Here is a 26,548-nt window from a genome sequence, read left to right on the forward strand (position 1 = left end):
GTGGAGAAAACGCGGGATATCCGTATGTGTGGGAAGGGCACTGTGTGGCTGTGGATTTGTCTTGTATAAAAAAGAAAAAAAAACAGGAAGAGGTTTTTTTAAGCGGTTGTCAGTTTTACGAAATAAATAACAACGCAACCATGCCAGGAATTGACAAACTGCCGATAGAGGAAGCACTGGAGGACAGTCCTCAGGTGAAATTAAAAAAAAAAATCCATCTGTGTTTATTAGCATTGTAGCTTTGTGGCTAGTTAGCTAAAGAACTAGCATAGCAGCTGGTTATTTGCGTACAGTTGTCGTCTTTAAAATGCGCATTGAGTTGGAAAATGTTGCTAAAAATAGATAATGTGAAGAAAATTTCGTTTCAAAAACAGCTTTAGCCAGCTATGTTAGCTTTGTGGAAATGGTTTGATGTTGGGAAGCGACAGTGTTTTTAAGCGAAGGCTGTATCCCAAATCATTCAGTATTGGCTAGATAGTGCACTACATATGACGAGTAACTCCTTATATCTATCTCTATATAGGGCACACTCGTGGAGGATAGGCGGTCATTTAGGATTCAGCCGAAATAAAGAAAGCCCCGTTAACTTTTATTAGATAAGTAATGAAGGAAATGGTGTGCTGAAGTTATTTTAATAGGCATACTGTGCAAAAGTCTTAGGCACATGCAAAGAAATGCTGTAGACCAAAAATGGCTTAAAATAATAATGAAATGTTTCAACATAAACTATAAAGAGTCAGCAGTAAGCCATGATAAATGAAAGTCAGTATTTGGTGTGAGATGACCCTTTGCTTGGAAAAAAAAAAACAAATCCAGTAGTCTCCGGTCCAATGAGTGCAGTTTTATGCGGAAGTGAGCTGTAGGTTTTACTGAGCATCTTACAGAACCAGCCACAGTTCTTCTGGACATTTTGATTGTCACACTTGCTTCTTAATTTTGCACCAAAACCCAGTAGCCTTCATTATGTTTTCTTTTTTTTAATCTGAAAAGTGCTCTCTTATGGAATATGCTGCTCAGATACTAACACTTTTTTTTTTTTTCCTGGAACATTTAATTTTGTGCTGGAAAATGAACGTTTAGACTCTAAAATGTTTTTGTACTGACTCGATAATGTAGAAGTCTCATCTCATTATCTCTAGCCGCTTTATCCTGTTCTACAGGGTCGCAGGCAAGCTGGAGCCTATCCCAGCTGACTACGGGTGAAAGGCGGGGTACACCCTGGACAAGTCGCCAGGTCATCACAGGGCTGACACATAGACACAGACAACCATTCACACTCGCATTCACATCTACGGTCAATTTAGAGTCACCAGTTAACCTAACCTGCATGTCTTTGGACTGTGGGGGAAACCGGAGCACCCGGAGGAAACCCACGCGGACACGGGGAGAACATGCAAATTCCGCACAGAAAGGCCCTCGCCAGCCACGGGGCTCAAACCTGGACCTTCTTGCTGTGAGGCGACAGCGCTAACCACTACACCACCGTGCTGCCCCAATGTAGAAGTCATAAAATAGAAATCTATAATAAAGTTTGTATGGAAGGGGGGAGGGGTGCCAAGACTTTTACACAGTACTGTCTATACATGTGCACTGTTCTTTAATCACAGTATTTCCCCCAGCAGTTAATTTTTCATTTTTCTTTGCCTTTTTTTTTAACTGGTTTATTCCACGACCTTGTTATTTCATACGTTGGCTACAGCTCAGGCATAGTTTAAAATCCTTGGCATGTCCTGCTTTCCTTCCTTACCCACTTCCTTAATTTCTCTCTTGCTTTCTTGTGACTCGCACTTTTTCAGCTACCACTGACCATTATGAAAGCTTGTCAAAAGGACATGACCTCTTTACATTGCCAAGCACTTGCCTTTTTTTTTTCTTCTTTGTTGCTCTCTGACAGATCAGCTGGTGTGCATGTGTGTAAACGGCTCAGATTGGATTTTTTCACGTCTCATATGGAGCACATGAGAACGAGGTTCTGAATTAGAAACGTATATCTGATCATAATTTTGTGTATAAGACGCTCACATCCAAAGTTTCCTGTTATTTCTGAAGTCGTTGTTATGAGAGAAAAATGCGATAGTGGGTTGTCCTTTTTTTTTTTTTTTTCTTAATTGGAGTTTACTTAAGTAAACCAAGCCAAAAATGAATAGTTATAAAGAATTTATCATTATGAAAGAGGCTGTTGTGGTAATGAAACCTGCTTGGATGTGCATGTTCAAAGCTGTTGTAAAATCCTGTTATTTTATAGATATAAAATCGAACTCTTGTAGCGGTATCAGAATAATTGAATTCTATATTAATGCACAGGTTTTCATTAAACCAATAAAACTCTTCGACTACAGAATAGCCTCACTACCTCGCTACTGCTGTTGCTTAGCAACCAAAGCTTACTGTTAACAGACTACATTTTTTGGAGGAATACTTATTTATTGTGAATATTAGTAAGATCAACAAGACTGGATTTTATTATATTGTTTTTGTTACAGTTTTATCGAACTGTATTGCTTTATTTGGCACTCGGACTAGACAAGTGAATACTGGAGGATAGTCAGTGATGAAATAAACTATCTTATTAATCTGTAGAGGAATACAACAAATCAACAAACTGAGGAGTTGCTATAGAAACCAGGTTGTCTATACGAGGATATTTCTCAGTCCTGGGCAGAACAAGGATCCAGTCAGTCCGATCTCCAATCCCAGTGTCAAATGTAAATGCAGCCAGGGTCACAGTGATGTTAAATACGCCACCTGTTTTTCTTTCCAGACTCGCTCCCTGCTTGGTGTGTTTGAGGAAGACACGTATGCCATATCCAGCTACTACCATCAGCTCTTCAAGGCCATGCAAAGGATATATGATGCCCAAGTAGGCCATGACTAAAAACAGTTCTCTGGAAACTATTAGGAAATTCAGAGAGGAATTGAAATCTTGTTTCTGAGAATCTTAATCTTAAGGTTTGTCTGGTTTACAGAATGAACTGAGTGCTGCAACACACCTGACCTCCAAGTTACTGAAGGAATATGAAAAACAGGTAGAAAATGTTTCACAGTTATTTATTTATTTTTACTGAAGAACAGGGCGCTTTAAACTCGCCAGGTTTAAAGGAATGGTTCAGGGAACCAAAAAGCTGGCATACTTTTTTAAAATTTACCTCAGTGGTAGTAATGTAGCTGAAGGTTGTAATAATGTGGAGAGAATCATCTGGGACAAACACTGACTTTTTTTTTTTTTAAATAAGGATTGATCAATAATAATTGTCCTCAGCGTATGTTTTAGTTGCCTGGAAATCTAACAGACTCGGCTTAAAAAGTGATCGCTAACCTAAAAATGTATGACGAAATGCTACATGTCTTGACCATCAACTATTAACTTGATTTTTCTCCAAACTCCTTATTTGTTTTTTAAGGATTAAAGACTGACCCTCTTGTTCCCTCAGCGTTTCCCACTTGGTGGTGATGACGAGGTCATGAGCTCGACATTGCAGCAGTTTGCCAAAGTCATCGATGAGGTGAGAACAGTGTACTGCTTTTAGTTCCGCCTCTTCATGTGCAAGTAGATTTATTTTCTCTCTCTCTCTCTCTCTCTCTCTCACTCTCTCTCTCTCCTCTCTGTTGTTTCACAGCTCAGCTCCTGTCACGCTGTCCTGTCCACTCAGCTCGCAGATGCCATGATGTTCCCCATCACCCAGTTCAAAGAGAGGGACTTAAAAGGTGAATATCCATAATTTATTCTCTCCACAGTCACTGGATATGAGCAATCACACGCTCTGATTGGCTACTCTAGTACTAGGCTATCAGCTCATATACCCTGAGTAGAGAGAAACAAAATGGCGGAGCGTTTTGCTGAACCAACCGAGGACGAAATAAAAACTCTACTCTAAAGCAAAACCCTTCTTTAGGGGTTTTTGCCAACCGCCAGAAAAAACCCTAAAGAAGAAAGACACCCCACCCAAAAAAGCAAAAAAAAAAAGAAATGTGTTTGATGGTAAGAACATGTCTCCTTTCTTTCTTTTCAAGAATTATCACATTTTTCACAAATTGCTACTGTCATTTCGTCGGTTTGTTTACATTCTAAGCGGAAATGATTTTGTCAGACGTTTTGTGTAAGGTTTTATTTATCGGATTTGCAAATAATAAAAATGCTGTTTCTCAAAATCTAGTGAATGTGGATAGAATAACAGTTATACCACTCAATCGTACATGGCTTACAGCCAACTCGGTGTTACGCGTTTTGTTGGCTGTCAGCTCATGTACGACTCAATTTCAGAGAATAACTGTTAAATCTTGACAGTTTAGCAAAGATTTTTCTTTCTTTAATTTTTTTTATGTCTTTCCTTTCTGACAGAAATCCTCACTCTGAAGGAAGTTTTCCAAATATCTAGCTCTGGTGAGACTCTGACTTGTGTCCTGAATCGCAAAAGCAAAAATAATTTCAGCAACTTTGGCACATTCACTGTTTGATTTTCTTCATGTAATAGATCTCGACACAGCCATCAACAGATACAGTCGTCTGTCTAAAAAGAAAGAGAACGAGAAGGTAAGAACTAAGCAAGGTGTTTTTCGTGGCAGGGTGATTTCTTGGACATTTTTCAAGGACTGTGCTTGTGAAGCATTTCAAGGGTCTCTGATGTAGATTTCTTGAGTTTGCACTGAATTTGATGTTTGCGCTCTGCTCAGGCTTCAGGTCCAGAGTAAAATCACACGTGCACATGTGTATGGGGTCTTAGACTTTTGGACCACAATGTATGCAAAAGAGAAACGTGTTTCAGTTCAGTAAAATCTGTAGTTTTCAGAAGTGTGTGTGTATGAATGAGAGAGAGGATATTACACGATGGCGCGAAGATATGAAGTTTATCTTCGAGTGATGAATGTATATATGAGGAGTGAAATATTTTTCAACACAAGATGACAAACTTTCTTCGCACCACTGTGTATGGACACATCCACACACACACAAAAAAAACTCAAGTTGATCAAAAGAATTTTAATTTTGAACCTGTTCCCCATTTTGACAACGCCCGTGTAGTCAGCAGGAAAACACTGGGAGTGACATCGTCGGAGTGAAATCTCAGGAATTATTATACATCCAGGACATTTTTTCAGTAGAATAAAAACGTGTTCTATTCCCTTCTAGCTGGTTTCGTTCTTTTTGTTTGATAGCATGCAATATTGTGAGCATATCACTTATCCTACATGTATTATGTCACGCTACCCAATGGAGAATGAGCATTGAATATGGCTTATGATATTGCATGGTTGTCAAGACATGATGCCACACGTCGGAGCTGATGCAGATATTCAGTGAGCGTTTTCTGCTGCGCGTGCGTAGAAGCGTTTCTTTGTTTGCCGGCGGTAAACCGTCGTAGTGAATTGAAAATGCCATAAGATGCGTATTACACGTAAAACTTCCGTGCCAGCGAATGACTGACTGTTTGTAAACAAACGTGGCCACTAGGTTTGCTGCGTAAGTCCGTCTCCCCCCCCCCCCCCCCCCCTTAACTTTTTGTAAAATCTGTAATTGTTCCATTGAATGTGTATGTAATAATATTGGCTAGCTTTTTTTCATGGTATATCAGATATACTGTATTCCATTCAGCTACTCGTCTTTGAGTCATTCAGTATCATGTTAGCTGAATGGAATATATCTGATATACTACTCAAAGCCAGCCAATATTATTTAAATATGTCACTCAGATCCGCGTTGTATTTTGTATGAAAAATGCGAGTTTTTTAACACGAGGAGATGAACTTCATATCTTCAAGCCAACGTGTGATTTTCTTATTCTATAGACACATTCACAAACAAAAAGTACCCAAATTTATCAAAAACAAATTTGATTTCCTCGCGAGTGACATATAAAGAAATATGTCATGGTTTTGGTTCTCCATGCCCCGCATGTAGCTCGTATGAAAAATGCAAGTCGCGTATTTCCCAGTAAAACACTCCTGTCTATCTAATATAGTATATTAGAAAATGTCACACTGTGACCATGTAGTGTTTTCCCCAGGTCTCCACACATACAGGGCAGTCTTTACGTATAGTCACCCAATCAGATCTGTCTTCTCTTACTTTCTTGTGTTCCTGATTATGCACATAAGAAGATTAATGCTGTTGCACACTGTGGTGCTGGTCTTCATTTAATGAAACGCCTACAGAGACTTGGCTTGGCCTCTGTGGCAAGAGCGTATGTTCTGGAGATTTGGTTGGCTCCAGTCCTGTCTCCTTGTGTGTGTGACAGGAAATTATGGTAGATCTGATTTTGGGAAGATGAAATACGAGTGTGGATTTGGACTTGTGTGGATATTCACTGTGTTTGTAAGAGAAATTGTTGCTATGGTGTTTTTGTTTTCTGACCCTACATTGATGGCTAAAATATTCGAGTATCTAAATCGGATTTCTGAGTTCTCTAATGATGGAAAAAAAATGTTTGCCTTCACCATAGGTAAAGGGTGAAGTGATGGAAGATGTTTACACTTCAAGGAAAAAGCAGCACCAAACCATGATGCACTACTTTTCGGCACTCAATACGCTACAGTATAAGAAAAGGATTGCCCTCTTGGAGCCACTGCTGGGATACATGCAGGCACAGGTGCAGAATACACACACTGGCGCTCTCTCTCTCTCTCCTTTTTTTTTTTTTTTCTCAGCAGTTTCAGTATTTATTTTATAATTTGTTTTTAAAAAATTTCAAGAATACATTATATAAAATTGAGAGCTCAAGATGAGATACTTCTGTAAAACTGAACTAGATAAGAGAGTGTGACTAAAGTCACAATAATTTGCGCTAGCTTTTACAAACCGGGACGTCTGGTCACCATATCTGTCAGGGATGGGTGGAAACGAATGTATGTGCAGAAAATATTTATTAAGAAAAGTGCAATCAGGTAAATAGTTCAAATCGGCAGGCATAAGTCAGAAATGGTAAACAAGCAGTAGGTCAGCCAAGGCACAAACCGAAAAATCGTAGGCACGGACAAAGGCAGAATCAAAGGACTTGGAACAGAAACTAGGAATTTGGAAACCAGGAAATCAGAACAACTCGTAGCTCGATAATGTGTCTAAACAACTCAATACTTCACAACCTGAGTTAGTTTTTGGCATCCTTATATATGCGTGCTGATTGCACTTTAATCCAGTGCTGGTGTGAGTCATCAGTGGCGCGCACACACATGAATCAGTTCACAGCGTGCACGAGAATCAGCCAACGCACATGGGTGTGTCTGTACCCTATAGATCCGGAATGGTAAGAGATAGAGAATGACGCTTAGTGAGGAAAAGTTACTCCCTGCCTCCCTGAACAAAAATTTTTTTTTTTAAACTGATTGGAAAAAAAAAATCATGAAAATTAAGTTATAAGTGATTGAAAAAAATCACGTTTTTCATGGATCATTCTGGTTTGGTGATCCAGATCAGCACTAAAAGTTGTAGCAACGTAATTCAACCCAGAGGTGGTATTCTTGTGAAATTTGGTGATGATTGGTTGAAAACTCAGGGCGAAATGACGTCCTAAAAACATTACGAGAATAATAAGACGAATAAAGTAGAAAGATCCTGAGTGAGAGTAACAATTTGCGCCAGTGCTGCTAGCACAAATTAAATATACCTGTGCTAACACATGCTCAGTGTTATCTTAATACTTACTATTACCGTATTTTCCGGACTATACGTCACTCCAGAGTTTAAGTCGCATCAGTCAAAAAATGCATTATGAAGACGAAAAAAACATATATACGTCGCACCGGACTACAAGTCGCACTTTTTTGAAGGGTTATTCTATCCATAGAATCTGTGATTCTATCTGATAAGCGGCGCGTGGTTACTGCGCGACTGCATTGTTTATTTAATAAACGAACAGCTGAGCAGTGATAACGCGCCCTTTGCCCTGTAAGTAGCCTCGTCTGATTATTTTAAATATCGACTACTATCTTTAATACTATCACTATCGTTATTACTAATAGCCTTTATTATTATTATTATTATTATTATTATTATTATTATTATAACTAATATTAGTGGCCTATTACTAATCATTACTATTGTTATTACTCGCGGTGAAAAAAAAACATATATACGTCGCACCGGAGTATAAGTCGCATGGCCAGCCGAACCATGAAAAAAAGTGCGACTTATAGTCCGAAAAATACGGTACTTTAATGTAGTCATGCATTATATTTGCTCTGTGGGTGCACTTTATTTTTTATGTAACTTTGTAGTCATTTTCATATAATTCTAGTTATTTTAGTCAAGATTGTATTTTGTGTAATATAGCATACATTAAGTTTTGGATTCGAGATTAGTCAATAATTTATTTCTATAGGTTAAAAAAAAGTGGTAGGACTAGCGCTGGGAACATCAATCAGACACTGACCCGAGCACATGCTACACATTTCCTAAATTATACCCGATTATAGTGACTTTCATCCAGTTTAACACACACGTTTTCAGCGATTTTATAGTTCATTCTTATGAATTTATATATAAACTCAGTTTATCTTTGGAGACAGACAGCTATAAATCCTAACTAGAGTTCTGCTTGAATCTCCCATGTCTTTTATCAGATCAGTTTCTTCAAGCTTGGATCAGAGAACCTCACACAGCAATGGGAAGACTTCCTCACAAATATTGGGACCAGTGTACAGAAGTAGGTTTTGTCTGTTTCCTTTGCTCTTTTAATATCCTGTCCCTGATTAATCATCCTGTATTGGTTTATTCCTCGACACAGATGATGTGAGAATTGTTTCCTCCCAGTAGGAGGACAGGAATTAAGAGAGTAGGACAGTTCATTTTTGCATTCGAATGCAAGTGTATCCAATTGTTAGGAGTTATAAACCTTATCATTAATGTTGACATAAGCTTGTTCCTCCGTTACTGTTTAACCAGCGTCATTTCTGCAGCTTGAACACCGGTGATAAGTGGGTCTAGGAGTGTTTTAAAGCCTGAATGCATTAAAGTGCACGAATATAATGTGACCTTTCTCAATGATGTCGTTATGTTTTAATTTTCTTTTCTTTATCTTGCTTACTAGATGTTTTACTGACAATTGTGCCCAAATCTGGAAACAAAATAAATCCTTTTGGACAAAAGACTAAAGTGCAACAAGTTGGCTCTCGCATGAAATCCTCAAGGGTTTTCTTCTAAAATATGGGTGCCATTTGATCTAGAACAAGTTGGCAGTAACATATGGGTGTGGTTTTGGAAACTAACTATTCACTCTTCCTTGTTTTCCAAAATCTATACTTTATAGGCAGTAACACAAAATGGGTTGTAAAGGCGCCTTGTTTTTTTCCTGGATAAATAGATTATGTTTTGTTGTACTTGTCACATTTATTATACAGTTAGGTCCATAAATATTTGGACAGAGACAACATTTTTCTAATTTTGGTTCTGTACATTACCACAATGAATTTTGAACAAAACAATTCAGATGCAGTTGAAGTTCAGACTTTCAGCTTTAATTCAGTGGGTTGAACAAAATGATTGCATAAAAATGTGAGGAACTAAAGCATTTTTTAAACACAATCCCTTCATTTCAGGGGCTCAAAAGTAATTGGACAAATTAAATAATTGTAAATAAAATGTTCATTTCTAATACTTGGTTGAAAACCCTTTGTTGGCAATGACTACCTGAAGTCTTGAACTCATGGACATCACCAGATGCTGTGTTTCCTCCTTTTTAATGCTCTGCCAGGCCTTTACTGCAGCAGTTTTCAGTTGCTGTTTGTTTGTGGGCCTTTCTGTCTGAAGTTTAGTCTTTAACAAGTGAAATGCATGCTCAATTGGGTTATCAGGTGACTGACTTGGCCATTCAAGAATATTCCACTTCTTTGCTTTAATAAACTCCTGGGTTGCTTTGGCTTTGTTTTGGGTCATTGTCCATGTGTATTATGAAACGCCGACCAATCAGCTTGGCTGCATTTGGCTGGATTTGAGCACACATGTCTCCGAATACCTCAGAATTCATCCGGCTGCTTCTGTCCTGTGTCACATAATCAATAAACACTAGTGACCCAGTGCCACTGGCAGCCATGCATGCCCAAGCCATCACACTGCCTCTGCCGTGTTTTACAGATGATGTGATATGCTTTGGATCATGAGCTGTACCACGCCTTCGCCATACTTTTTTCTTTCCATCATTCTGGTAGAGGTTGATCTTGGTTTCATCTGTCCAAAGAATGTTCTTGCAGAACCATGCTGGCTTTTTTAGATGTTTTTTAGCAAAGTCCGATCTAGCCTTTTTATTCTTGAGGCTTATGAGTGACTTGCACCATGCAGTGAACCCTCTGTATTTACTTTCATGCAGTCTTCTCTTTATGGTAGATTTGGATATCGATACACCTACCTCCTGGAGAGTGTTGTTCACTTGGTTGGCTGTTGTGAAGGGGTTTCTCTTCACCATGGAAATTATTCTGCGATCATCCACTACTGTTGTCTTCTGTGGGCGTCCAGGTCTTTTTGCATTGATGAGTTCACCAGTGCTTTCTTTCTTTCTCAGGATGTACCAAACTGTAGATTTTGCCACTCCTAATATTGTAGCAATTTCTCGATGGGTTTTTTCTGTTTTTGCAGCTTACAGTAAGGATGGCTTGTTTCACCTGCATGGAGAGCTCCTTTGACCGTGTGTTTTCACAGCAAAATCTTCCAAATGCAAGCACCACACCTCACATCAACTCCAGGCCTTTTATCTGCTTAATTGAGAGTGACATAACGAAGGAATTGCCCACACTTGCCCATGAAATAGCCTTTGAGTCAATTGTCCAATTACTTTTGGTCTCTTTAAAAACAGGGTGGCACATGTTAAGGAGCTGAAACTCCTAAACCCTTCATCCAATTTTAATGTGGATAGCCTCAAATGAAAGCTGAAAGTCTGGACTTTATGTCCATTATATAACTATAACTTGAATATGTTTCAGTAAACAGGTAAAAAAAAGAAAATTTGTGTCAGTGTCCAAATATATATGGACCTAATTGTATGTACCTTACATTTATGTCGCTTCACTCACTCGTGAAATATGTTCACCACTCAAAAATAAACTTCACACCACCATGTAATATCCTCTGTACACACAAACACGCTTTTTAAATCGAGAAGATAAACTTCATATGTCTGCGCCACCATGTAATATTCCTTATGTTATAGACACGGCCACCCAAAAAAACCCTGCAAGTTAATCAAAAGAATTTTATTTTGAACCAGTTTGCCATTTTGTCAATGCACGTCTAAACACTGGGAGTGACGTCATTGGAGTGAAATATTGGAAATTGTCACTTGGATCCACAATGTATTTCGTATGAAAAATGAGTTTTTCAACACGAGAAGATAAGCTTCATATATTCAAGCCAACGTGTGAATTTCTTTTTATTATATAGACACATTCACAAACAAAGTGCCCAAGTTTATCAAAACAACTCAACGATTTCCTCACAAGTGGCATATAGAGATTTATGTCATAGTTTTGGATCGCCATGTCCTGGATGCAGCTCGTGTGAATTTTTTTTTTTTAATATAAGGTACTGCTTAAAAGCAGAGCTCCAATGAGTGTAAAATGTCTTAGTGAATAGTCCCATGTTGTTGGCTTTTTTTTTTTAAAGCAAATTAAAAAGTAGGCGTTGGATTAAAAAACCATCTATCTTATATAAATAGTTTTTTTTTGTTTTTTTTTTTGTACAGTTGTTAAATGTTTAAGATACGTTGCCTTGCATTTATGATTGGGTTCCCTGTGTTCATACAAGTACATGGGAAGCCATGGCCTAATGGTTAGAGAAACAGCTTTCGGACCTAAAGGTTGTCGGTTCGATTCCCTGGACCAGAATGGCTGAAGTGCCCTTGAGCAAGGCACCTCACCCCCAGGCTGCTCTGTGTATGTTGTACGTCACTCTGGATAAATCAAAGACCCTTCCCACACCATGTGGCGCATAGGGTGGCCCCGATCTCTGTTTCCGTAGCCCTCAGCCTCTCGCCTATTACATAGCTAGGGTTACAGCGGGGGGGGGGGGGGGGGGGCTAGTCCTCTAGTAACAGCGTGCCTTGCCAGACGGCAGTAGGTACCATTTTTATGATGGTCTTTGGTATGGATAAGAGCATCTGCTGAATGCCAGTAATGTAATGTACGGATGTCATACAGTTGCAGAAGCCATCAGAAATCAGGTCAATGCATCGACATATTCTCTTAAATATGGAGCTTTGCTTTTGCACAGGGAGCTCAGCAATTACTGTACATGCCTGTATATGTACTATACAGTACATACTATAATTTACACTTTATTCCACATGTATGAAATGTACTCGTATTAGCATTGTTAATATTGTTTGTATGAATTTTATAGGTTGCTATTGTCATTGTTAGTGTACGTAGGGAAATGGACAGTGAGGTGGACATAATGCAGCAGACCATCCAGGATCTGGAAGAGGCCAGTGATCTGATCTACATGCCTGACCCTGACCCTAATAAAATCCCAATTAACCGCAACCTGACCCGTAAAGCCGGATACCTCAACACTCGCAAGTACGAAATTCTGAGTGCTGGTTTATGGTTCAGTAGCAGCACCTGTATTATAAGATGCTTGTCTGTAGTTGATTTAATTTAATAGCCATGTCATTGTTTCTGCATGAGGGATATGCTTTGTACTTGAATTTTTTTAATGTCCAGTAAAACAGGGCTGGTGTCGTCCACCTGGGAGCGGCAGTATTTCTTCACGCAAGGAGGCAACCTCATGAGTCAGTGTCGAGGAGACGTGGCAGGAGGGCTGGTCATGGACATCGACAACTGTTCCGTCATGGCAGTGGACTGTGAGGATCGGCGCTTCTGCTTCCAGATCTCTTCCTTCGATGGCAAAAAGTATGTTTCATAACATCAATACCTGGATGATATATTAGGTTTGGTTTATTCTGTTTTTTTTTTTTTTTTTTTTTGGTCTCATCAGTGATGATGAAGGTAGGATTTCATTCATGTATTTCTATCGGAAAACTTGAAAGTGTTTTTTGTAGATCTTGAGTAAGATTTATTGTTCATGAAGGCTGTTTTAAATGTTGGCTTTGTTCGGGAGCTTGATTCATACATGAAAATCCCTCACCTTTTGGCAAAATTCGCCGTTTTGAAACCAAAATGGGTGACCTATGTGAATCGTGTAGATCCGATGAGGAAAAAAAAATTGGGGGGGTGTTTGATATTGACCCAAAGGGCAAGGAGGTCGCTTCGCACCCATAAACAGTTTGTGCCGGTTTGCGCCTCCTCCTCCTGCTTTGATATTGACGCCATAGCAACGAGTACATCTCGCTGCAAAGGGCAAGCAGCATCATTTCGTGCCTCTTCTCCTGCTGGCCAGAGCATGCACACATCAGTCAGAGTGCAGACCAGACCACCAGAAGCTGGAAGCTGGATTGAGTCATCGGACTGAATTTCCTACTTTTTTCAAACTTTCCTGATCGCTGTCAAAACAAACACAACTTCCGGCTTGATTACGTCAGCATTCGAAAGAGGGCGCATGCGTCTTTTGACAATCCCTGTGTCCGAAATTGCTCGCTACTCACTATATAGGGCACTGCATAGTGGAGACGCCATTTTGTAGTGCTGTCCGTGCTGAAAGAAATCAAATTAAAAGTCTCAAATTTGATTTAATAAAAAACAGCAGCAAAGAAGAAAGTATTCAGCCTTGATTTAAAAAGAACTGAAAGCTGCAGGTACTTCCATATCTTGGCAGGCTTAGTGGTATGCTGGGGCACCTCTTGCCAGCAGACCAGGATATCCAGAGGGAACTTGTGCAGTTCAGTGTTGACCTGACCATCCCCAGCTTCAAGGAGGGAGAGAGCATCGTGGAGTGGTGGGGTCATGTCTTCAACAAACCAGACAAGTACCCCTCCCTGGGTGCACTGGTTAAGTGTTGCCTCTCCATCTTTCATGGACCTAGAGTCGAGTCCTCATTTAGTCTGATGAATGATGTAATTGATCAAAGGAGTGACAACATGAATGTGGAAACATTTGATGCAATACAGACGGTCAAGTAGACGCTGACGTCAAGGGGGAAGACAGCTATGCAGCTCTTTAGAAGGGAGGACGTGAAGTTTGGGGAAGTGGACAGAACATTGTGCAAGAACATTAACTCTGCAGCAGCCACATACAAACACCAGCAGAGGGTGAACAAGGAGGAAAAGCAGCAGAGCAAGTATGGCTCTCAAGCAACTTGCAGTGCTCAGCAGGCCAAGAAACCGACTGCTGAAAGAGAGAAGCAGGCAAGGCTGAAACATGTGGCAACTCGGCGAAAACGGGCCATGGAGACACTGGTGGTCCAGGCAAATAAAAGGAAAAAATGATCACTATTCCTTGTGTGTTCTCCACTTTCTTCGTTCTATTGTTCACATTTTTTTTCCAGGGCATAATTTCACTATAACTACATGTATTTGAATTTGTATTTGTACTGTATGTCCTTGTGCAAATGTCAATACAGTATACTTAGTAAGGAGGCTATAATATTTATTCTGGGGGAGGACCCCCCCAAACAAAATAAAACAACACCAGAACCCACGTCACCACTCGCGCACCCTTCTCACCTTTTTCACCCCGACCCGTTTTCATGCCTGTTGATTTATTAATTGTTCAATTATTAATGGGGTTTTTTTTGTCTTTTTTTTTTAGCTTGAACAACCAGTATAGACTTGCTTTCTAACAAAAGCCTTGTTTTTTGTGCTTGCTCTAATAATAATAATAATAATAATAATAATAAACAACATCTGTAACATTGTGTGTAACTTTAATACATTTTAAATAAGTTTATTTATTAACTACTTCTATTATTGCATTAAACTAATGATTAAATTAATTTAAAATTAATTTTCTCACTGTTTTATTTATTTTCATCCTTCATTGTACAGCATTTCTACATTTTCAATTATGCAAGAGAAGAAATTAATTTTAATTATTTTTTAAAATGTGTTTTATTACTTGCATTAAATAGAATGCATTCAATATTGATAGCAATGCTTAATTTTTTTTTTTTTATTTTAACACCTTTTTTTTCACTGCAGGATTGCCATTTTACAAGCAGATAGCAGAAAGGATTGTGAAGAGGTAATAAATTGACAATATTTACGATTGTTTGGTTTTCATTATATGAGAAGGGACAGTAACTCCAGAAATGTGTTGTTTTTTTTGTTGTTGTTGTTTTTCTTTCAGTGGATTGCAACAATAAATAACATCTCAAAGAGGATTTATCTTAGTGAGAAGCCTGAGGTAAATGTCTGCTTCAAATTGAACTCCTTGCTCTGTTTTATGTGGATTATTACATAATCACAATTTAGCATTCATGACACAAAGAAATAATGCCGAAATAATCCAGTGGCTATTGCTAAATTATGACGTAACTGAAATTTGTTGGCAGGAAACCGCTGCTAGAGTCAACCAGTCGGCTTTGGAGGCTGTAACACCGTCACCTTCGTTCCAGCAGCGGCATGAGAGTTTCAGACCCAGCACGTCAGTATCGGTTTATACTCGCACTCACAGGCCTTTATTTTCCTTTAGGCCAGTCTGATTATTCCTATTCAAGATGTAACAATAGTTTGTAATCCTGTTGGTTTATAGGCAGGGCCGACCCCGAGCAACCCGGACCGGCAGCCAGAGCTCAGCAGGCTCGGAGTCACCCGCTCTCTCCTCACTGTCACTGGACTCCCTGGTGGCTCCAGACACCCCCATCCAGTTTGATATCATTTCCCCAGTCAGTGAAGAAAGCACACCGCAGGCTAAAAGTGCTGCCCAGGGCAGGTCAGTGCCTCTAATTCTAATCTATACTCTGCAAGAAAGGTGTCAATGGTGAGTCCTTGGACGTTTTTCTTTTAAGCAAATTGTACAGGTTTGTGATAAAATTACTACAAATATCTCTTTTAAAGATGTATTGTTGCTTTTTGGTGTAGGGTAATGGTAGTAGCCTAAATCTTGAGGGAGATTATTACTATGACCTTTATCTTGTTTTGAAGGCCACAAAATATTTTATTATGAGTAATATTTTTTATGTACAATGGCGTTTCAGAGAACATGACCGTTAGAAAGATTGTCTGTGAATATGCAAATCCTCTGAATTCTAAACGTGCCTAGTTCTCCAGTGTAAAAGCACAGGATATTTACATAATGAAACACAACCGGCTTTTGTGTTTTTTATGCTTCAGTGACAGTTTTCACAATACACACAAGTGAATTCCCATTCAGTACATTTTATAAAGAAGAAGCCTTTATTAGTCACATGTACACTCAGGCACAGTGAAATTCCTCCTCTGCATTTAACCCGTCTGAAGCAGTGAACGTGCACTCAAGTGAGCAATGAGCGCGCACACATACCAGAGCCTAATCTAGGGCGCGTGATGCGCGATAATATGCGTTTTTTAATCTGTCTGTTGCACATCCACTTTTTGGGTACGAGAGTGATATCGCGTATCTATTCATTTTGTCGCGCATTTATAAGTAGAGCGTGTAGTCGCGTTTTACTGAATCTTGTGCGTAGCAACTTGTCAGCACCAGCTAGCAAGCACTGCGGTAAATATAGCGTTGTTTACACACCAATCGGAAAGGACCGAAGTATTCCGAATGGTTTATTCAGCGGGTAAAACAGTTTTGTGAACTATTATATCATTGGTCACTGAACCAGAAGACAGTGTATCTCAACCAATCGTGTGAAGTGTTTTAAAAATACCCAAAAGCACATGGCATATCTTTCTATCTCATCCAAACATAATGTCAAAACGTGTGGTCACGTTGAAAGACCTTTGGACGAAAAAAGGAAACAAAACGAAGGCACAGAAGTGATGGATACTAATCCAGCAGACATTACACAACCCGATACAAGTACTACGGATGAACCAACCAAGAAGAAAACAAAATATGAAACCGAAGTCGACGATGTTGCCACCGAAGTAACAGTCCAGGCAGATACAAGTTCAGCTGTCGTTATCGTCGATGAGCCTGAGGCAACGGGGATGAAATCGAAACGCGATGAAACTAAAGACAATGCAACGAAGAAAAAAATGAAGTATGAACACACGTTTCATTACATTTTTAAAGTTCAGATCTGATCATAATGTTTGTGCAATACTATAAACTGTGGATTAGGGCTGTGCGATATATCGAATATACTCGATATATCGCCGAAAATTCTGTGTGCGATACATAAAATTATTATATCGTAACTATCGAGTATTTTATGGTCATCTTCCGACTTGCGTTCATTTCATGTTTGTTGTGTTTGTTTAAAACATCTCTCTGTCCCTCAGGCAGTAACATGAGAGGCTGCTTAAGGGTAAAGAAAACAATAACATCACACTCGCCAACCAATCCCGGGAGACATCTCGGTGCTGAAAGGAACTTCCAGGAAGATTTTCAAGTTTCGGTCTTGTTGCCAGATTGGGCGGTTTTAAGTGCGTTTTGGCGGGTTTTGAACATATTTTGGGCTGGAAAACGTCAGCAGTATCTGGCAACACTGCCGGCGGGAAGATTTCCTAGTTTCGGTTTACAGCGCTGACTCAGTTCGTACAATCGCTGGTGTTGTATAGGCTACCGTGTAAGCTCTGTCAATTTCAGCGACAAATTAAAAATGGAAGCGGACGAATTGGTTCCTAAAAGAACTAGTAAGGGGTCAGTCATCTGGCATTTTTTTTGATATCGCGAGGAGGACGTGGAACAGCAAATGCCAGTTTGTAAAGTGTGCAAAAAAACCTGTCATCACTAAAGGCAGCAGCCGGAATTATACACATCTGAGAGGCAGAGCCAGAAAACATTCAGTTCAAAAGTGTGCAAAGAGAAAAATGATGTTTTGCAGATCTCTCTCTTCTCTCCCTCAATCTCTCTCTCTCTTGTGAATGTTCCAGTGGTTCTCAGTAGTCAGGTTAATAGCTTGGAGATCTATTTTTTTTTTTAAATTTAATGAAAGAGCACTTTTCTTATTTAGGCTAAATGTCTTTCTCAGTGTTGAGCTGCACTTTATTGATTTGAGCTCTGAGCAGCTCTGTATTGTATTGCCCCTTTGTTGCAATTTTCAAGATTGTTTTTGCAGTTTGTGCCACATCTTTTGTTGAATAAAAATAGTCTTATTTCAATTCAATTGTGATTTTAAATCACTAACATGAAAATTTAAAATGTGGTGTTGAAAACCACCTGTAAAGTTAACCAAGAATGGTATTTAATCTGCAGGGATTGTAGTGAAAACAGTAAAGAGTAAAAGTTAGATTTCATGGGGTCCTTTAGAGGAGATTTAAATATATCAAGATGTATATCGTATATCGTGAAATGGAGAAAATGTATCGGGATATTCATTTTTTTCCCATATCGCACAGCCCTACTGTGGATAAGTGTTTGCTGATATGGTTTTCATATCACTGTATTAAAGGATATGTATAGTGCCATAATTATGATATTATATAGATTAACATCTGATACGAATGTTTGTTACATGTATTTAGTTTTATTAATAAAACTGTTCTGTTTATAGATGTACTCTTGAAAATATCTACCAATGTATTACTTATTTTTCTGTCCCCACTAACTGGAACAAATGAGGGATATTTTTACCCATGTTAATATTTTCTGTCCCCTGTTTCTACAACTAGTGAGGGATCTGTCCCCTATTTTCAAATTCCTAGATTAGGCTCTGCATACCCAGAGCGGTGGGCAGCTGTGCTACAGCGCCCAGGGAGCAGTTGGGGGTTAGGTGCCGTGCTCAAGGGCACTTCCGCCATGATATAGAGGGAGGGGAAAGTGCTGTTCATTCCCTCAACTCCCCTCGCATTTTTCCTGCTGGTCCTGGGAATCGAACCAGCGACCCTTTGGGCCCAAGGCTGCTTCTCTAGCCTTCAGGCAATAGCTGCCCACTCTGAAGTTGAGTGTGTCAATAATTATTCCCAAATAAACAATGGTTTGAGAATATTTAATCAAATATGATGGAGCTTGAAGTCGGTGTACCATTTCATTGATACAAATAATATCCAAGACCCAAGGGTGCAGTAACTGCCTCGCATGTCATATACAGACTTGCAGTTAAATTTCTCATTAGTCAGGTCTTTACAGACTTGCAGTTAAATTTCTCATTAGTCAGGTCTTTACAAAGTGACATGATTCTCTTGCGAATTCCTGCGTAACTCATTCCACTCAGCACTAGGGATGGGAATTGATAAGATTTTTACGATTCCGATTCCATTTTCGATTCTGCTTAACGATTCGGTTCTTTATCGATTCTCTTATCGATTGTCATTTGAAAAAAGAGGAGAACAAACAGGTCGATTAGCATCAACTTTGTTTAGTTTAGGAGTAACACAGATTCACCAGTCCGAAGCGTGTCGAAAACGTGACATTCATTTAAAAGTATCGCATGCTGTGTGCGCAAATGTTTTTGCATATTACTCATGTTCCCTCCCGACGATGTAATATCTACTTTGCAATGGCTGCAGGTTGTCATCTTTCCTTGAAAAATGCAGCCAAACTTTTGAGCGTTTAAACCGCTTGGTTGCCATGTTTACTGCTTACTGCATGTCGCTACGGACGTTGCGTAACTTGCGTAATATACATGACGTTAGTTGTGTCCGCTGGAATCGATAAGGGAATCGTTAGCAAATCTGGCAAACGATTCCATGGAATTGAAACACTGGGAACCGGTTCTCAACGAGAACCGGTTTTCGATTCCCATTCCTACTCAGCACCCTATAGCTTGCTGTATTCTAATGTTCTTTTATTTTTTTAAATAATGCCAGTGTTTCTTTGTCACCTTTACTGAAAGAAGGACAAACCCATTTGGAGAGTCTGGAGAGGTGCAGTCTGGAGACAGTGAAGGTGCATAAACAAACCTTACAATTCCAGAAAAGTTTTCGTCCCTTAGAAAAGATAATCATCAAAAATAACTCAAGTATATTATGTAACTTCCTGTGTTCCCAGACTCCATCCTGCACCAGCTCTTCATCGTGCGTTTCTTGGGATCCATGGAAGTGAAGGCCACCGAGAACCCAGATGTCATCTATGAGACCATGAGGCAAATCTTGGCAGCCAGAGCCATCCACAACATCTTCAGAATGACCGAGTCCCATCTGCTTGTCACGTGTGACTGCCTGAAGTAAGAAACCTTTATTATTAATATGCTTCATTGCATACTGATATTTCTTCATCTTTTGTTATTGTTTGTCTTTCTGTAACTGTTTCTAGGCTCATTGACCCTCAAACACAAGTCACAAGATTAAGAGTAGGTCTGATTTTATATATATTTATATTTAGTATGCCGCAAGTGGTTTCTCTCCTTTTACAATATCAAGCACTCCGAGTAAGAACGTAAAGATATGCGCCTTGTCTGTATCATGGTATTTACAGTATCATTTAAAAACTGATTCTAGATCAGAAATCATATTAATTTCCAGTTAAGACAGGTTTCACTGACTCACCGCTTCTCTTTCTTTCTCCACAGTTCCCTCTGTCCAGTGTGGTGATGTGTGCATCTCATCAAGAGAACAAGCGCCTGTTCGGCTTCGTGTTGCATACAGCCGGCGGGCGAGTTGACGGACGTCCTGTCACTGTCTGCTACATTTTTGAGTCTAATAATGACGGAGAGAAGGTACAATGAAAACGTATACAGGATGGAGTGCATGCCTGAAGGCTAATGCAGTTTTCCATGTACGGTAATGTAACACTGTATGCTTTTTCAGCCCTTTTTTTTTGTGTGTATATTGTTTTCTTGTCAGATCTGTGATAGTGTGGGACTGGCGAAACAGATAGCCCTTCATTCAGAAATGGTCAGTCTTTTTGTGTATGGCGCAGAAGAGTCTTGTATGTCTCAGTATGCTTCTAATAGAGTATATCATATGAATCTCTTGTATTTCTTTGTAGGATCGCAAAGCCAGTCAGAAGCAGAGGGAGCTGGCAAAAGCCAAGGAAAAGCAGCAAGAAGAGCTGACTAAACAGAAACAGATTGAGAAGGTATGATGAGAGAATTCAATTCTACACCATAATAAATATCAAACTCAAATCCTGTTGGCCCACGACTCTGTGTGTTTCATAAAGTCTATTCTAGAGCTGCATTTCTCACCCACGATACCATCGGTGGTCAATTCTGAAGAATCCTTCGAATATGGATGTGAAATACGGGCTACCTTGGCTTTTTTCGAGGAGGAAACTGGTATATCGTTCAGTGGGTCGATTCACTGAGCCAGTCAAAAATTTAGAGGAGAATGTTTGAAAGTGAAGTCAGATGTAAGGTAGAGGTCTGCGCGGGACAGAATTTTCAGTCCCGCTCCTGCATTGTGCAATCCCGCTCCCGCAAAGAATTATGATTTTCAGTTCCGCTCCCGCCCGCAAATCCCGCATGATGCAGACGTTCGCGTTATTTCTCACGAAAGTTCTTGTCATTGGCTTGGGGAATTAAACATGCTGAGCTTAGCTGAGCTCTCCACTGACCGATCCTTCACCTAGCGCACGTAGCGAGGGTGCGCGTTGCCAGGCGGCATGCGCAGCTGAGGCTTTACAGAGATACCCATTGTGAGCTTCACTAGAGGAGCTCTGCTCTTCTGCCATGATCGGAGATCTCCAACACAGAAGAGCGGAAAGGAATCGGAAACGTACGCAAGATTAGACCACATCCGCAAATTTAGGCATCTTAAAATGTTTTATTAATGCCAAATAAAATATCCACCACAAATTATATATGATAGTCATAAATTAATAATTTATAAATTTTATTTTAAACACGTTTTTAGTTAGCGGGACTGCAGCTTATCACCTCTCCCGCCCGCTCCCGCATTGTGCACTCCCCCTCCCACCCGTGCCCGCAATGAGCTTTCAAAATTTGTCCCGCGCCGCACTGCTTTGCGTTGGGTCCCGCGGGACTCCCGCGGGAGTGCAGGGCTCTAATGTAAGGGCCCAGTCCCACAACACCGATAACTAGACCTACGGTATAGCTGTGACTACAACTGACTATACCTCTGCCTGAATTTAGTTCCAGTCTGGAGCAGTCACACCACAGCTATAATCCTGACTATAATATCGCTTGGTCTTGCCACTCAGGTAAATAAATGCATGCGACTTGGGAATCATCGTGGAAGTTTTTCCAAGTAGTAGCACATTATTCGGGGTCATACTGTACAGCTTGGACTTCAAAACAACCCATGCACATACTCCGGTGGTTGATAAAATACGGATAGGTCACGGACTGTGGAAATATAATAAAAAAGGATATAAAATACAGAATGGTTAGGGATTTTAATACGGATGCATCATGGGTGCTAATAATTTACAGATTGTTCACGGACGTTTCAGTATATTACAGACTGGTTACCGATTTCATACGGATGATGCATCACGGATAAAAAAAAAAAAATTTAAGAAGTCTAAAACAGTTAAATGTTTAGACTGCTGAAGTTCCTAATTAAAATATCTTACCTGCATTTGTTTTACTTTATTAATTTATGATTTGATATTTCGTGGAAAATCACGTCTTTGAAAAAAAGATCCATGCCATGCCTAAGAAAAATAGCACGTGCTCAGACAACATCACATGTAAACAATTACCTGATTGGTTATTGATTTTGTTTTATGGGATCAGGTCCAGGCCTGGAAAAATCGCTCCAGAAGTGAGCTCACTGATGCGGATAAACCCAGGTCTGGGCTATAGGGATCGTTACCGGTCTGGTGTGACCACAAACTACACAGGACCGATTTATAGTTATCGGTATTGTGGGACCAATGCTGCCAGGAAATAAGCAGTGAGGCTTATTCAAAATCCTCTTTTTAAAAAAACAAAACTAGTTGAGGTACAAGTGAAAGTCTGATGGAAAAGACCTGGATCTTGATCACTAGTTATGGCACGCAACATGCATTTGCATTTCAACTACTTTTTTATATATATATATATATATATATATATATATATATATATATATATATATATGAGTGGTGCTTGAAAGTTTGTGAACCCTTTAGAATTTTCTATATTTCTGCATAAATATGACCTAAAACATCAGATTTTCACACAAGTCCTAAAAGTAGATAAAGCGAACCCAGTTAAACAAATGAGATAAAAATATTATACTTAGTCATTTATTTATTGAGGAAAATGATCCAATATTACATATCTGTGAGTGGCAAAAGTATGTGAACCTTTGCTTTCAGTATCTGGTGTGACCCCCTTGTGCAGCAATAACTGCAACTAAACGTTTCCGATAATTGATCAGTTCTGCACACCAGCTTGGAGGAATTTTAGCCCATTCCTCCGTACAGAACAGCTTCAACTTTGGGATGTTGGTGGGTTTCCTCACATGAACTGCTTGCTTCAGGTCCTTCCACAACATTTCGATTGGATTAAGGTCAGGACTTTGACTTGGCCATTCTGAAACATTTAACTTTATTCTTCTTTAACCATTCTGTGGTAGAATGATTTGTGTGCTTAGGGTCGTTGTCTTGCTGCATGACCCACCTTCTCTTGAGATTCAGTTCATGGACAGATGTCCTGATATTTTCCTTTAGAATTCACTGGTATAATTCAGAATTCATTGTTCCATCACTGATGGCAAGCCGTCCTGGCCCAGATGCAGCAAAACAGGCCCAAACCATGATACTACCACCACCATGTCTCACAGATGGGATAAGGTTCCTATGCTGGAATCCAGTGTTTTCCTTTCTTCAAACATAACGCTTCTCATTTAAACCAAAAAGTTCTATTTTGGTCTCATCCATCCACAAAATTTTTTTTCCCAATAGCCTTCTGGCTTGTCCACGTGCTCTTTAGCAAACTGCAGACGAGCAGCAATGTTCTTTTTGGAGAGCAGTGGCTTTCTCCTTGCAACCCTGCCATGCACACCATTGTTGTTCAGTGTTCTCCTGATGGTGGACTCATGAACATTTAACATTAGCCAATGTGAGAGAGGCCTTCAGTTGCTTAGAAGTTACCCTGGGGTCCTTTGCGACCTTGTCGACTATTACACACCTTGCTCTTGGAGTGATCTTTGTTGGTCGACCACCCCTGGGGAGGGTAACAATGGTCTTTAATTTCCTCCATTTGTACACAATCTGTCTGACTGTGGATTGGTGGAGTCCAAACTCTTTAGAGATGGTTTTGTAACTTTTTCCAGCCTGATGAGCATCAACACCGTTTTTTCCGAGGTCCTCAGAAATCTCCTTTGTTCATGCCATGATACACTTCCACAAACGTGTTGTGAAGATCAGACTTTGATAGATCCCTGTTCTTTAAATAAAACAGGGTGCCCACTCACACCTGATTGTCATCCCATTGATTGAAAACACCTGACTCTAATTTCACCTTCAAATTAACTGCTAATCCTAGAGGTTCACACTTTTGCCACTCGCAGATATGTAATATTGGATCATTTTCCTCAATAAATAAATGAGCAAGTATAATATTTTTGTCTCATTTGTTTAACTGGGTTCTCTTTATCTACTTTTAGGACTTGTGTGAAAATGTGATGTTTTAGGTCATTTATGCAGAAATATAGAAAATTCTAAAGGGTTCACAAACTTTCAAGCACGTGTGTGTGTGTGTGTGTGGTATGTATGTGTATATATTTGTTTGTCCTCCATTTACACTGGCATCATTTATAGCTTCATCATGATTTGAGAGCAGCGAGTTAAGTCCTTATACAGATAACACTACATTTGTGTCCCTTTTAGAAAACCTAATGTGTATATAGAGTCGGACTTGGCTCACAATTGGGACAGGTTACATTATAATATTGATCCCTATGGTAGAAAAAACATATACTTGTATTCCAAAGCCACCAGAAATACTAACAGAAAGGAAACCTCTAACAGCTTCCATGATCATTTCAGAATGTACTCAATTGTTTAGACCAAATTCTCTTAAGTATATTTAGTTATTTCAAACAGTGCTTGCACCAATTATGTCTGTATTATATTACTGTGCCATACAATAAACACTGCACCATAATTCCAGGATCTGGAGGAACAAAGCCGCCTGATAGCTGCCTCTAGTCGTCCAAACCCGCCAACCGCTGACGGACAGTTCCTTGTCCTCAGCAAGAGCCAATCAGAAGACAGCGACATTGGGGAGGAGGGGCAGAAAAGAGGCGAATCCGACGCTTGAAAGTAAGGAACATGAGGATGAAATTGATCTCTACTTGGACTCAACTTTTCATCCAAAACGCTTCATTTTATTTTAACTATTTCCTTTAGAGCTTCTGATTTGCTTAAAGGAAATGACTTTTTTGCAAAATGACTGCGGAATATATTTTAAAAAAAAGACACAAGTACAGGAGAGATGTCATTTTATGGGTGGGTGGATTGGGAGAAGCTTTCACAAGCTTGTTTTATTTGTATTGAATCTTGTATTTTGTACTTTTTCCATTTATGACTTGTATCAAAAAAACACTTTTAGATGTTTTTGTGTGTGTGTGTGAGAGAGTGTGAGTTGGTGCACTACTAAAAATTTACGTATGGTCTGCGTGGATGAATGGGATTTTATTTTTGGAAGAAATTGCTCGTGTGAATAGCACATATTAAAGAAGGACTTGTACTAATAGTGTATATTTAATTTTATGCTCTAACATGCATGCATGTACTTCAGCTCCTGTCAGTCCACATCAGTAACTGAATTGTATTGGGGTTGAATCTAACCAGATTGTCCCTGTGGTGAATTCTGTACGTCTTTGCGGATGGTCATCCATGTAATTAAGGGTTGTGGATGTGGTTACTTTTTTAATAGATCAAGAACAAATAATAATAATAATTGTAATTTTTAAACTCTTAAACTTCCAGTTTACTATTTAGTGTAACAATAAGCATATTCATTAATTATTAAATTTAAATTTAAATATTGCATAACTGCAATGAAAGTATGTTACAAACGTACTGGGAGTTTAAGGGGTTTTTTGTTTTTTCTTCAAATACTACAATCTTACAATTGTAAAAGGAGTATAAAGGTTGGTTTGGGGTTTTTTTTCTTTTTGGGGGGGTATTTTTCATGCACACAATTTTTCACAGGTGGTTTGTTGGTTTCCAACACAATGTATAATCATGCTTTGTAATTAACATACTGTAATAATGATGCAAATGCACTTCATTTAAGCACCATGTGTTTTAAATCTTAAGCTGTCTGTAACTAGAAGTCTTTTTTTGGGGGGGATATGGATCTTATTGTTTTTGTGTTGGGTTACTAGTTCGTTCTGACCTTCTGTCAAAAGTTGTGCAAATTGTGTTTCTTGTATTTCTTCTAAAATGATGCCCATTTGAGACGTGGATAAAAACACCCAATTCAAGTGGCTCATGCTTTTTGAAATTATTCTTTAAAAAAAAATTGAGACAACGTAAATGTAAATGATTTACTGTATGAAGGACATTCATAAATTAACACTTGTTCCTTTTCTGTGGTATAGACATTACGAAAGTTTTTTTCCCCCTCTTTTGAAATGTATGGTGCCCATAAACGAAATATATTTCTGACTTTGAAGCTTAACTCGGATTGTTGTTGTTCAGAAGAAAGAATGCAAATTTACGGTACTACTGATCAAGGGTTTTAAATTAGGGTGAGAAATTTTTACAGAATTTTAATAAATTCCATCTGAAGTTCTATAAA

The 26,548-nt window shown here is 39.2% G+C and overlaps 1 protein-coding gene across 2 annotated transcripts; it reads left to right on the top strand.

Annotated features, from left to right (window-relative positions):
- appl1 (adaptor protein, phosphotyrosine interaction, PH domain and leucine zipper containing 1) lies at positions 1-26,235 on the top strand. 2 transcript variants are annotated; one of them, XM_060910341.1, is made up of 22 exons: positions 1-194; positions 2,762-2,860; positions 2,967-3,026; positions 3,432-3,503; positions 3,618-3,705; positions 4,340-4,381; positions 4,473-4,531; positions 6,438-6,584; positions 8,554-8,636; positions 12,340-12,498; positions 12,643-12,831; positions 15,015-15,057; positions 15,163-15,219; positions 15,368-15,459; positions 15,568-15,747; positions 19,742-19,794; positions 19,897-20,071; positions 20,161-20,197; positions 20,417-20,563; positions 20,691-20,741; positions 20,836-20,925; positions 24,911-26,235. In XM_060910341.1, exons 1-22 carry the CDS (start codon positions 141-143, stop codon positions 25,058-25,060), a joined length of 2,127 nt encoding a protein of 708 aa, XP_060766324.1. In that variant the 5' UTR covers positions 1-140; the 3' UTR covers positions 25,061-26,235. The 2 variants fall into 2 exon arrangements, with proteins under 2 accessions (XP_060766324.1, XP_060766325.1); XM_060910342.1 differs by having other exon boundaries at positions 19,745-19,794.
- Positions 26,236-26,548: the final 313 nt, after the last annotated feature.

Source organism: Neoarius graeffei, chromosome 26, assembly GCF_027579695.1.
Source record: "Neoarius graeffei isolate fNeoGra1 chromosome 26, fNeoGra1.pri, whole genome shotgun sequence".
NCBI classification, from domain to species: domain Eukaryota; kingdom Metazoa; phylum Chordata; class Actinopteri; order Siluriformes; family Ariidae; genus Neoarius; species Neoarius graeffei.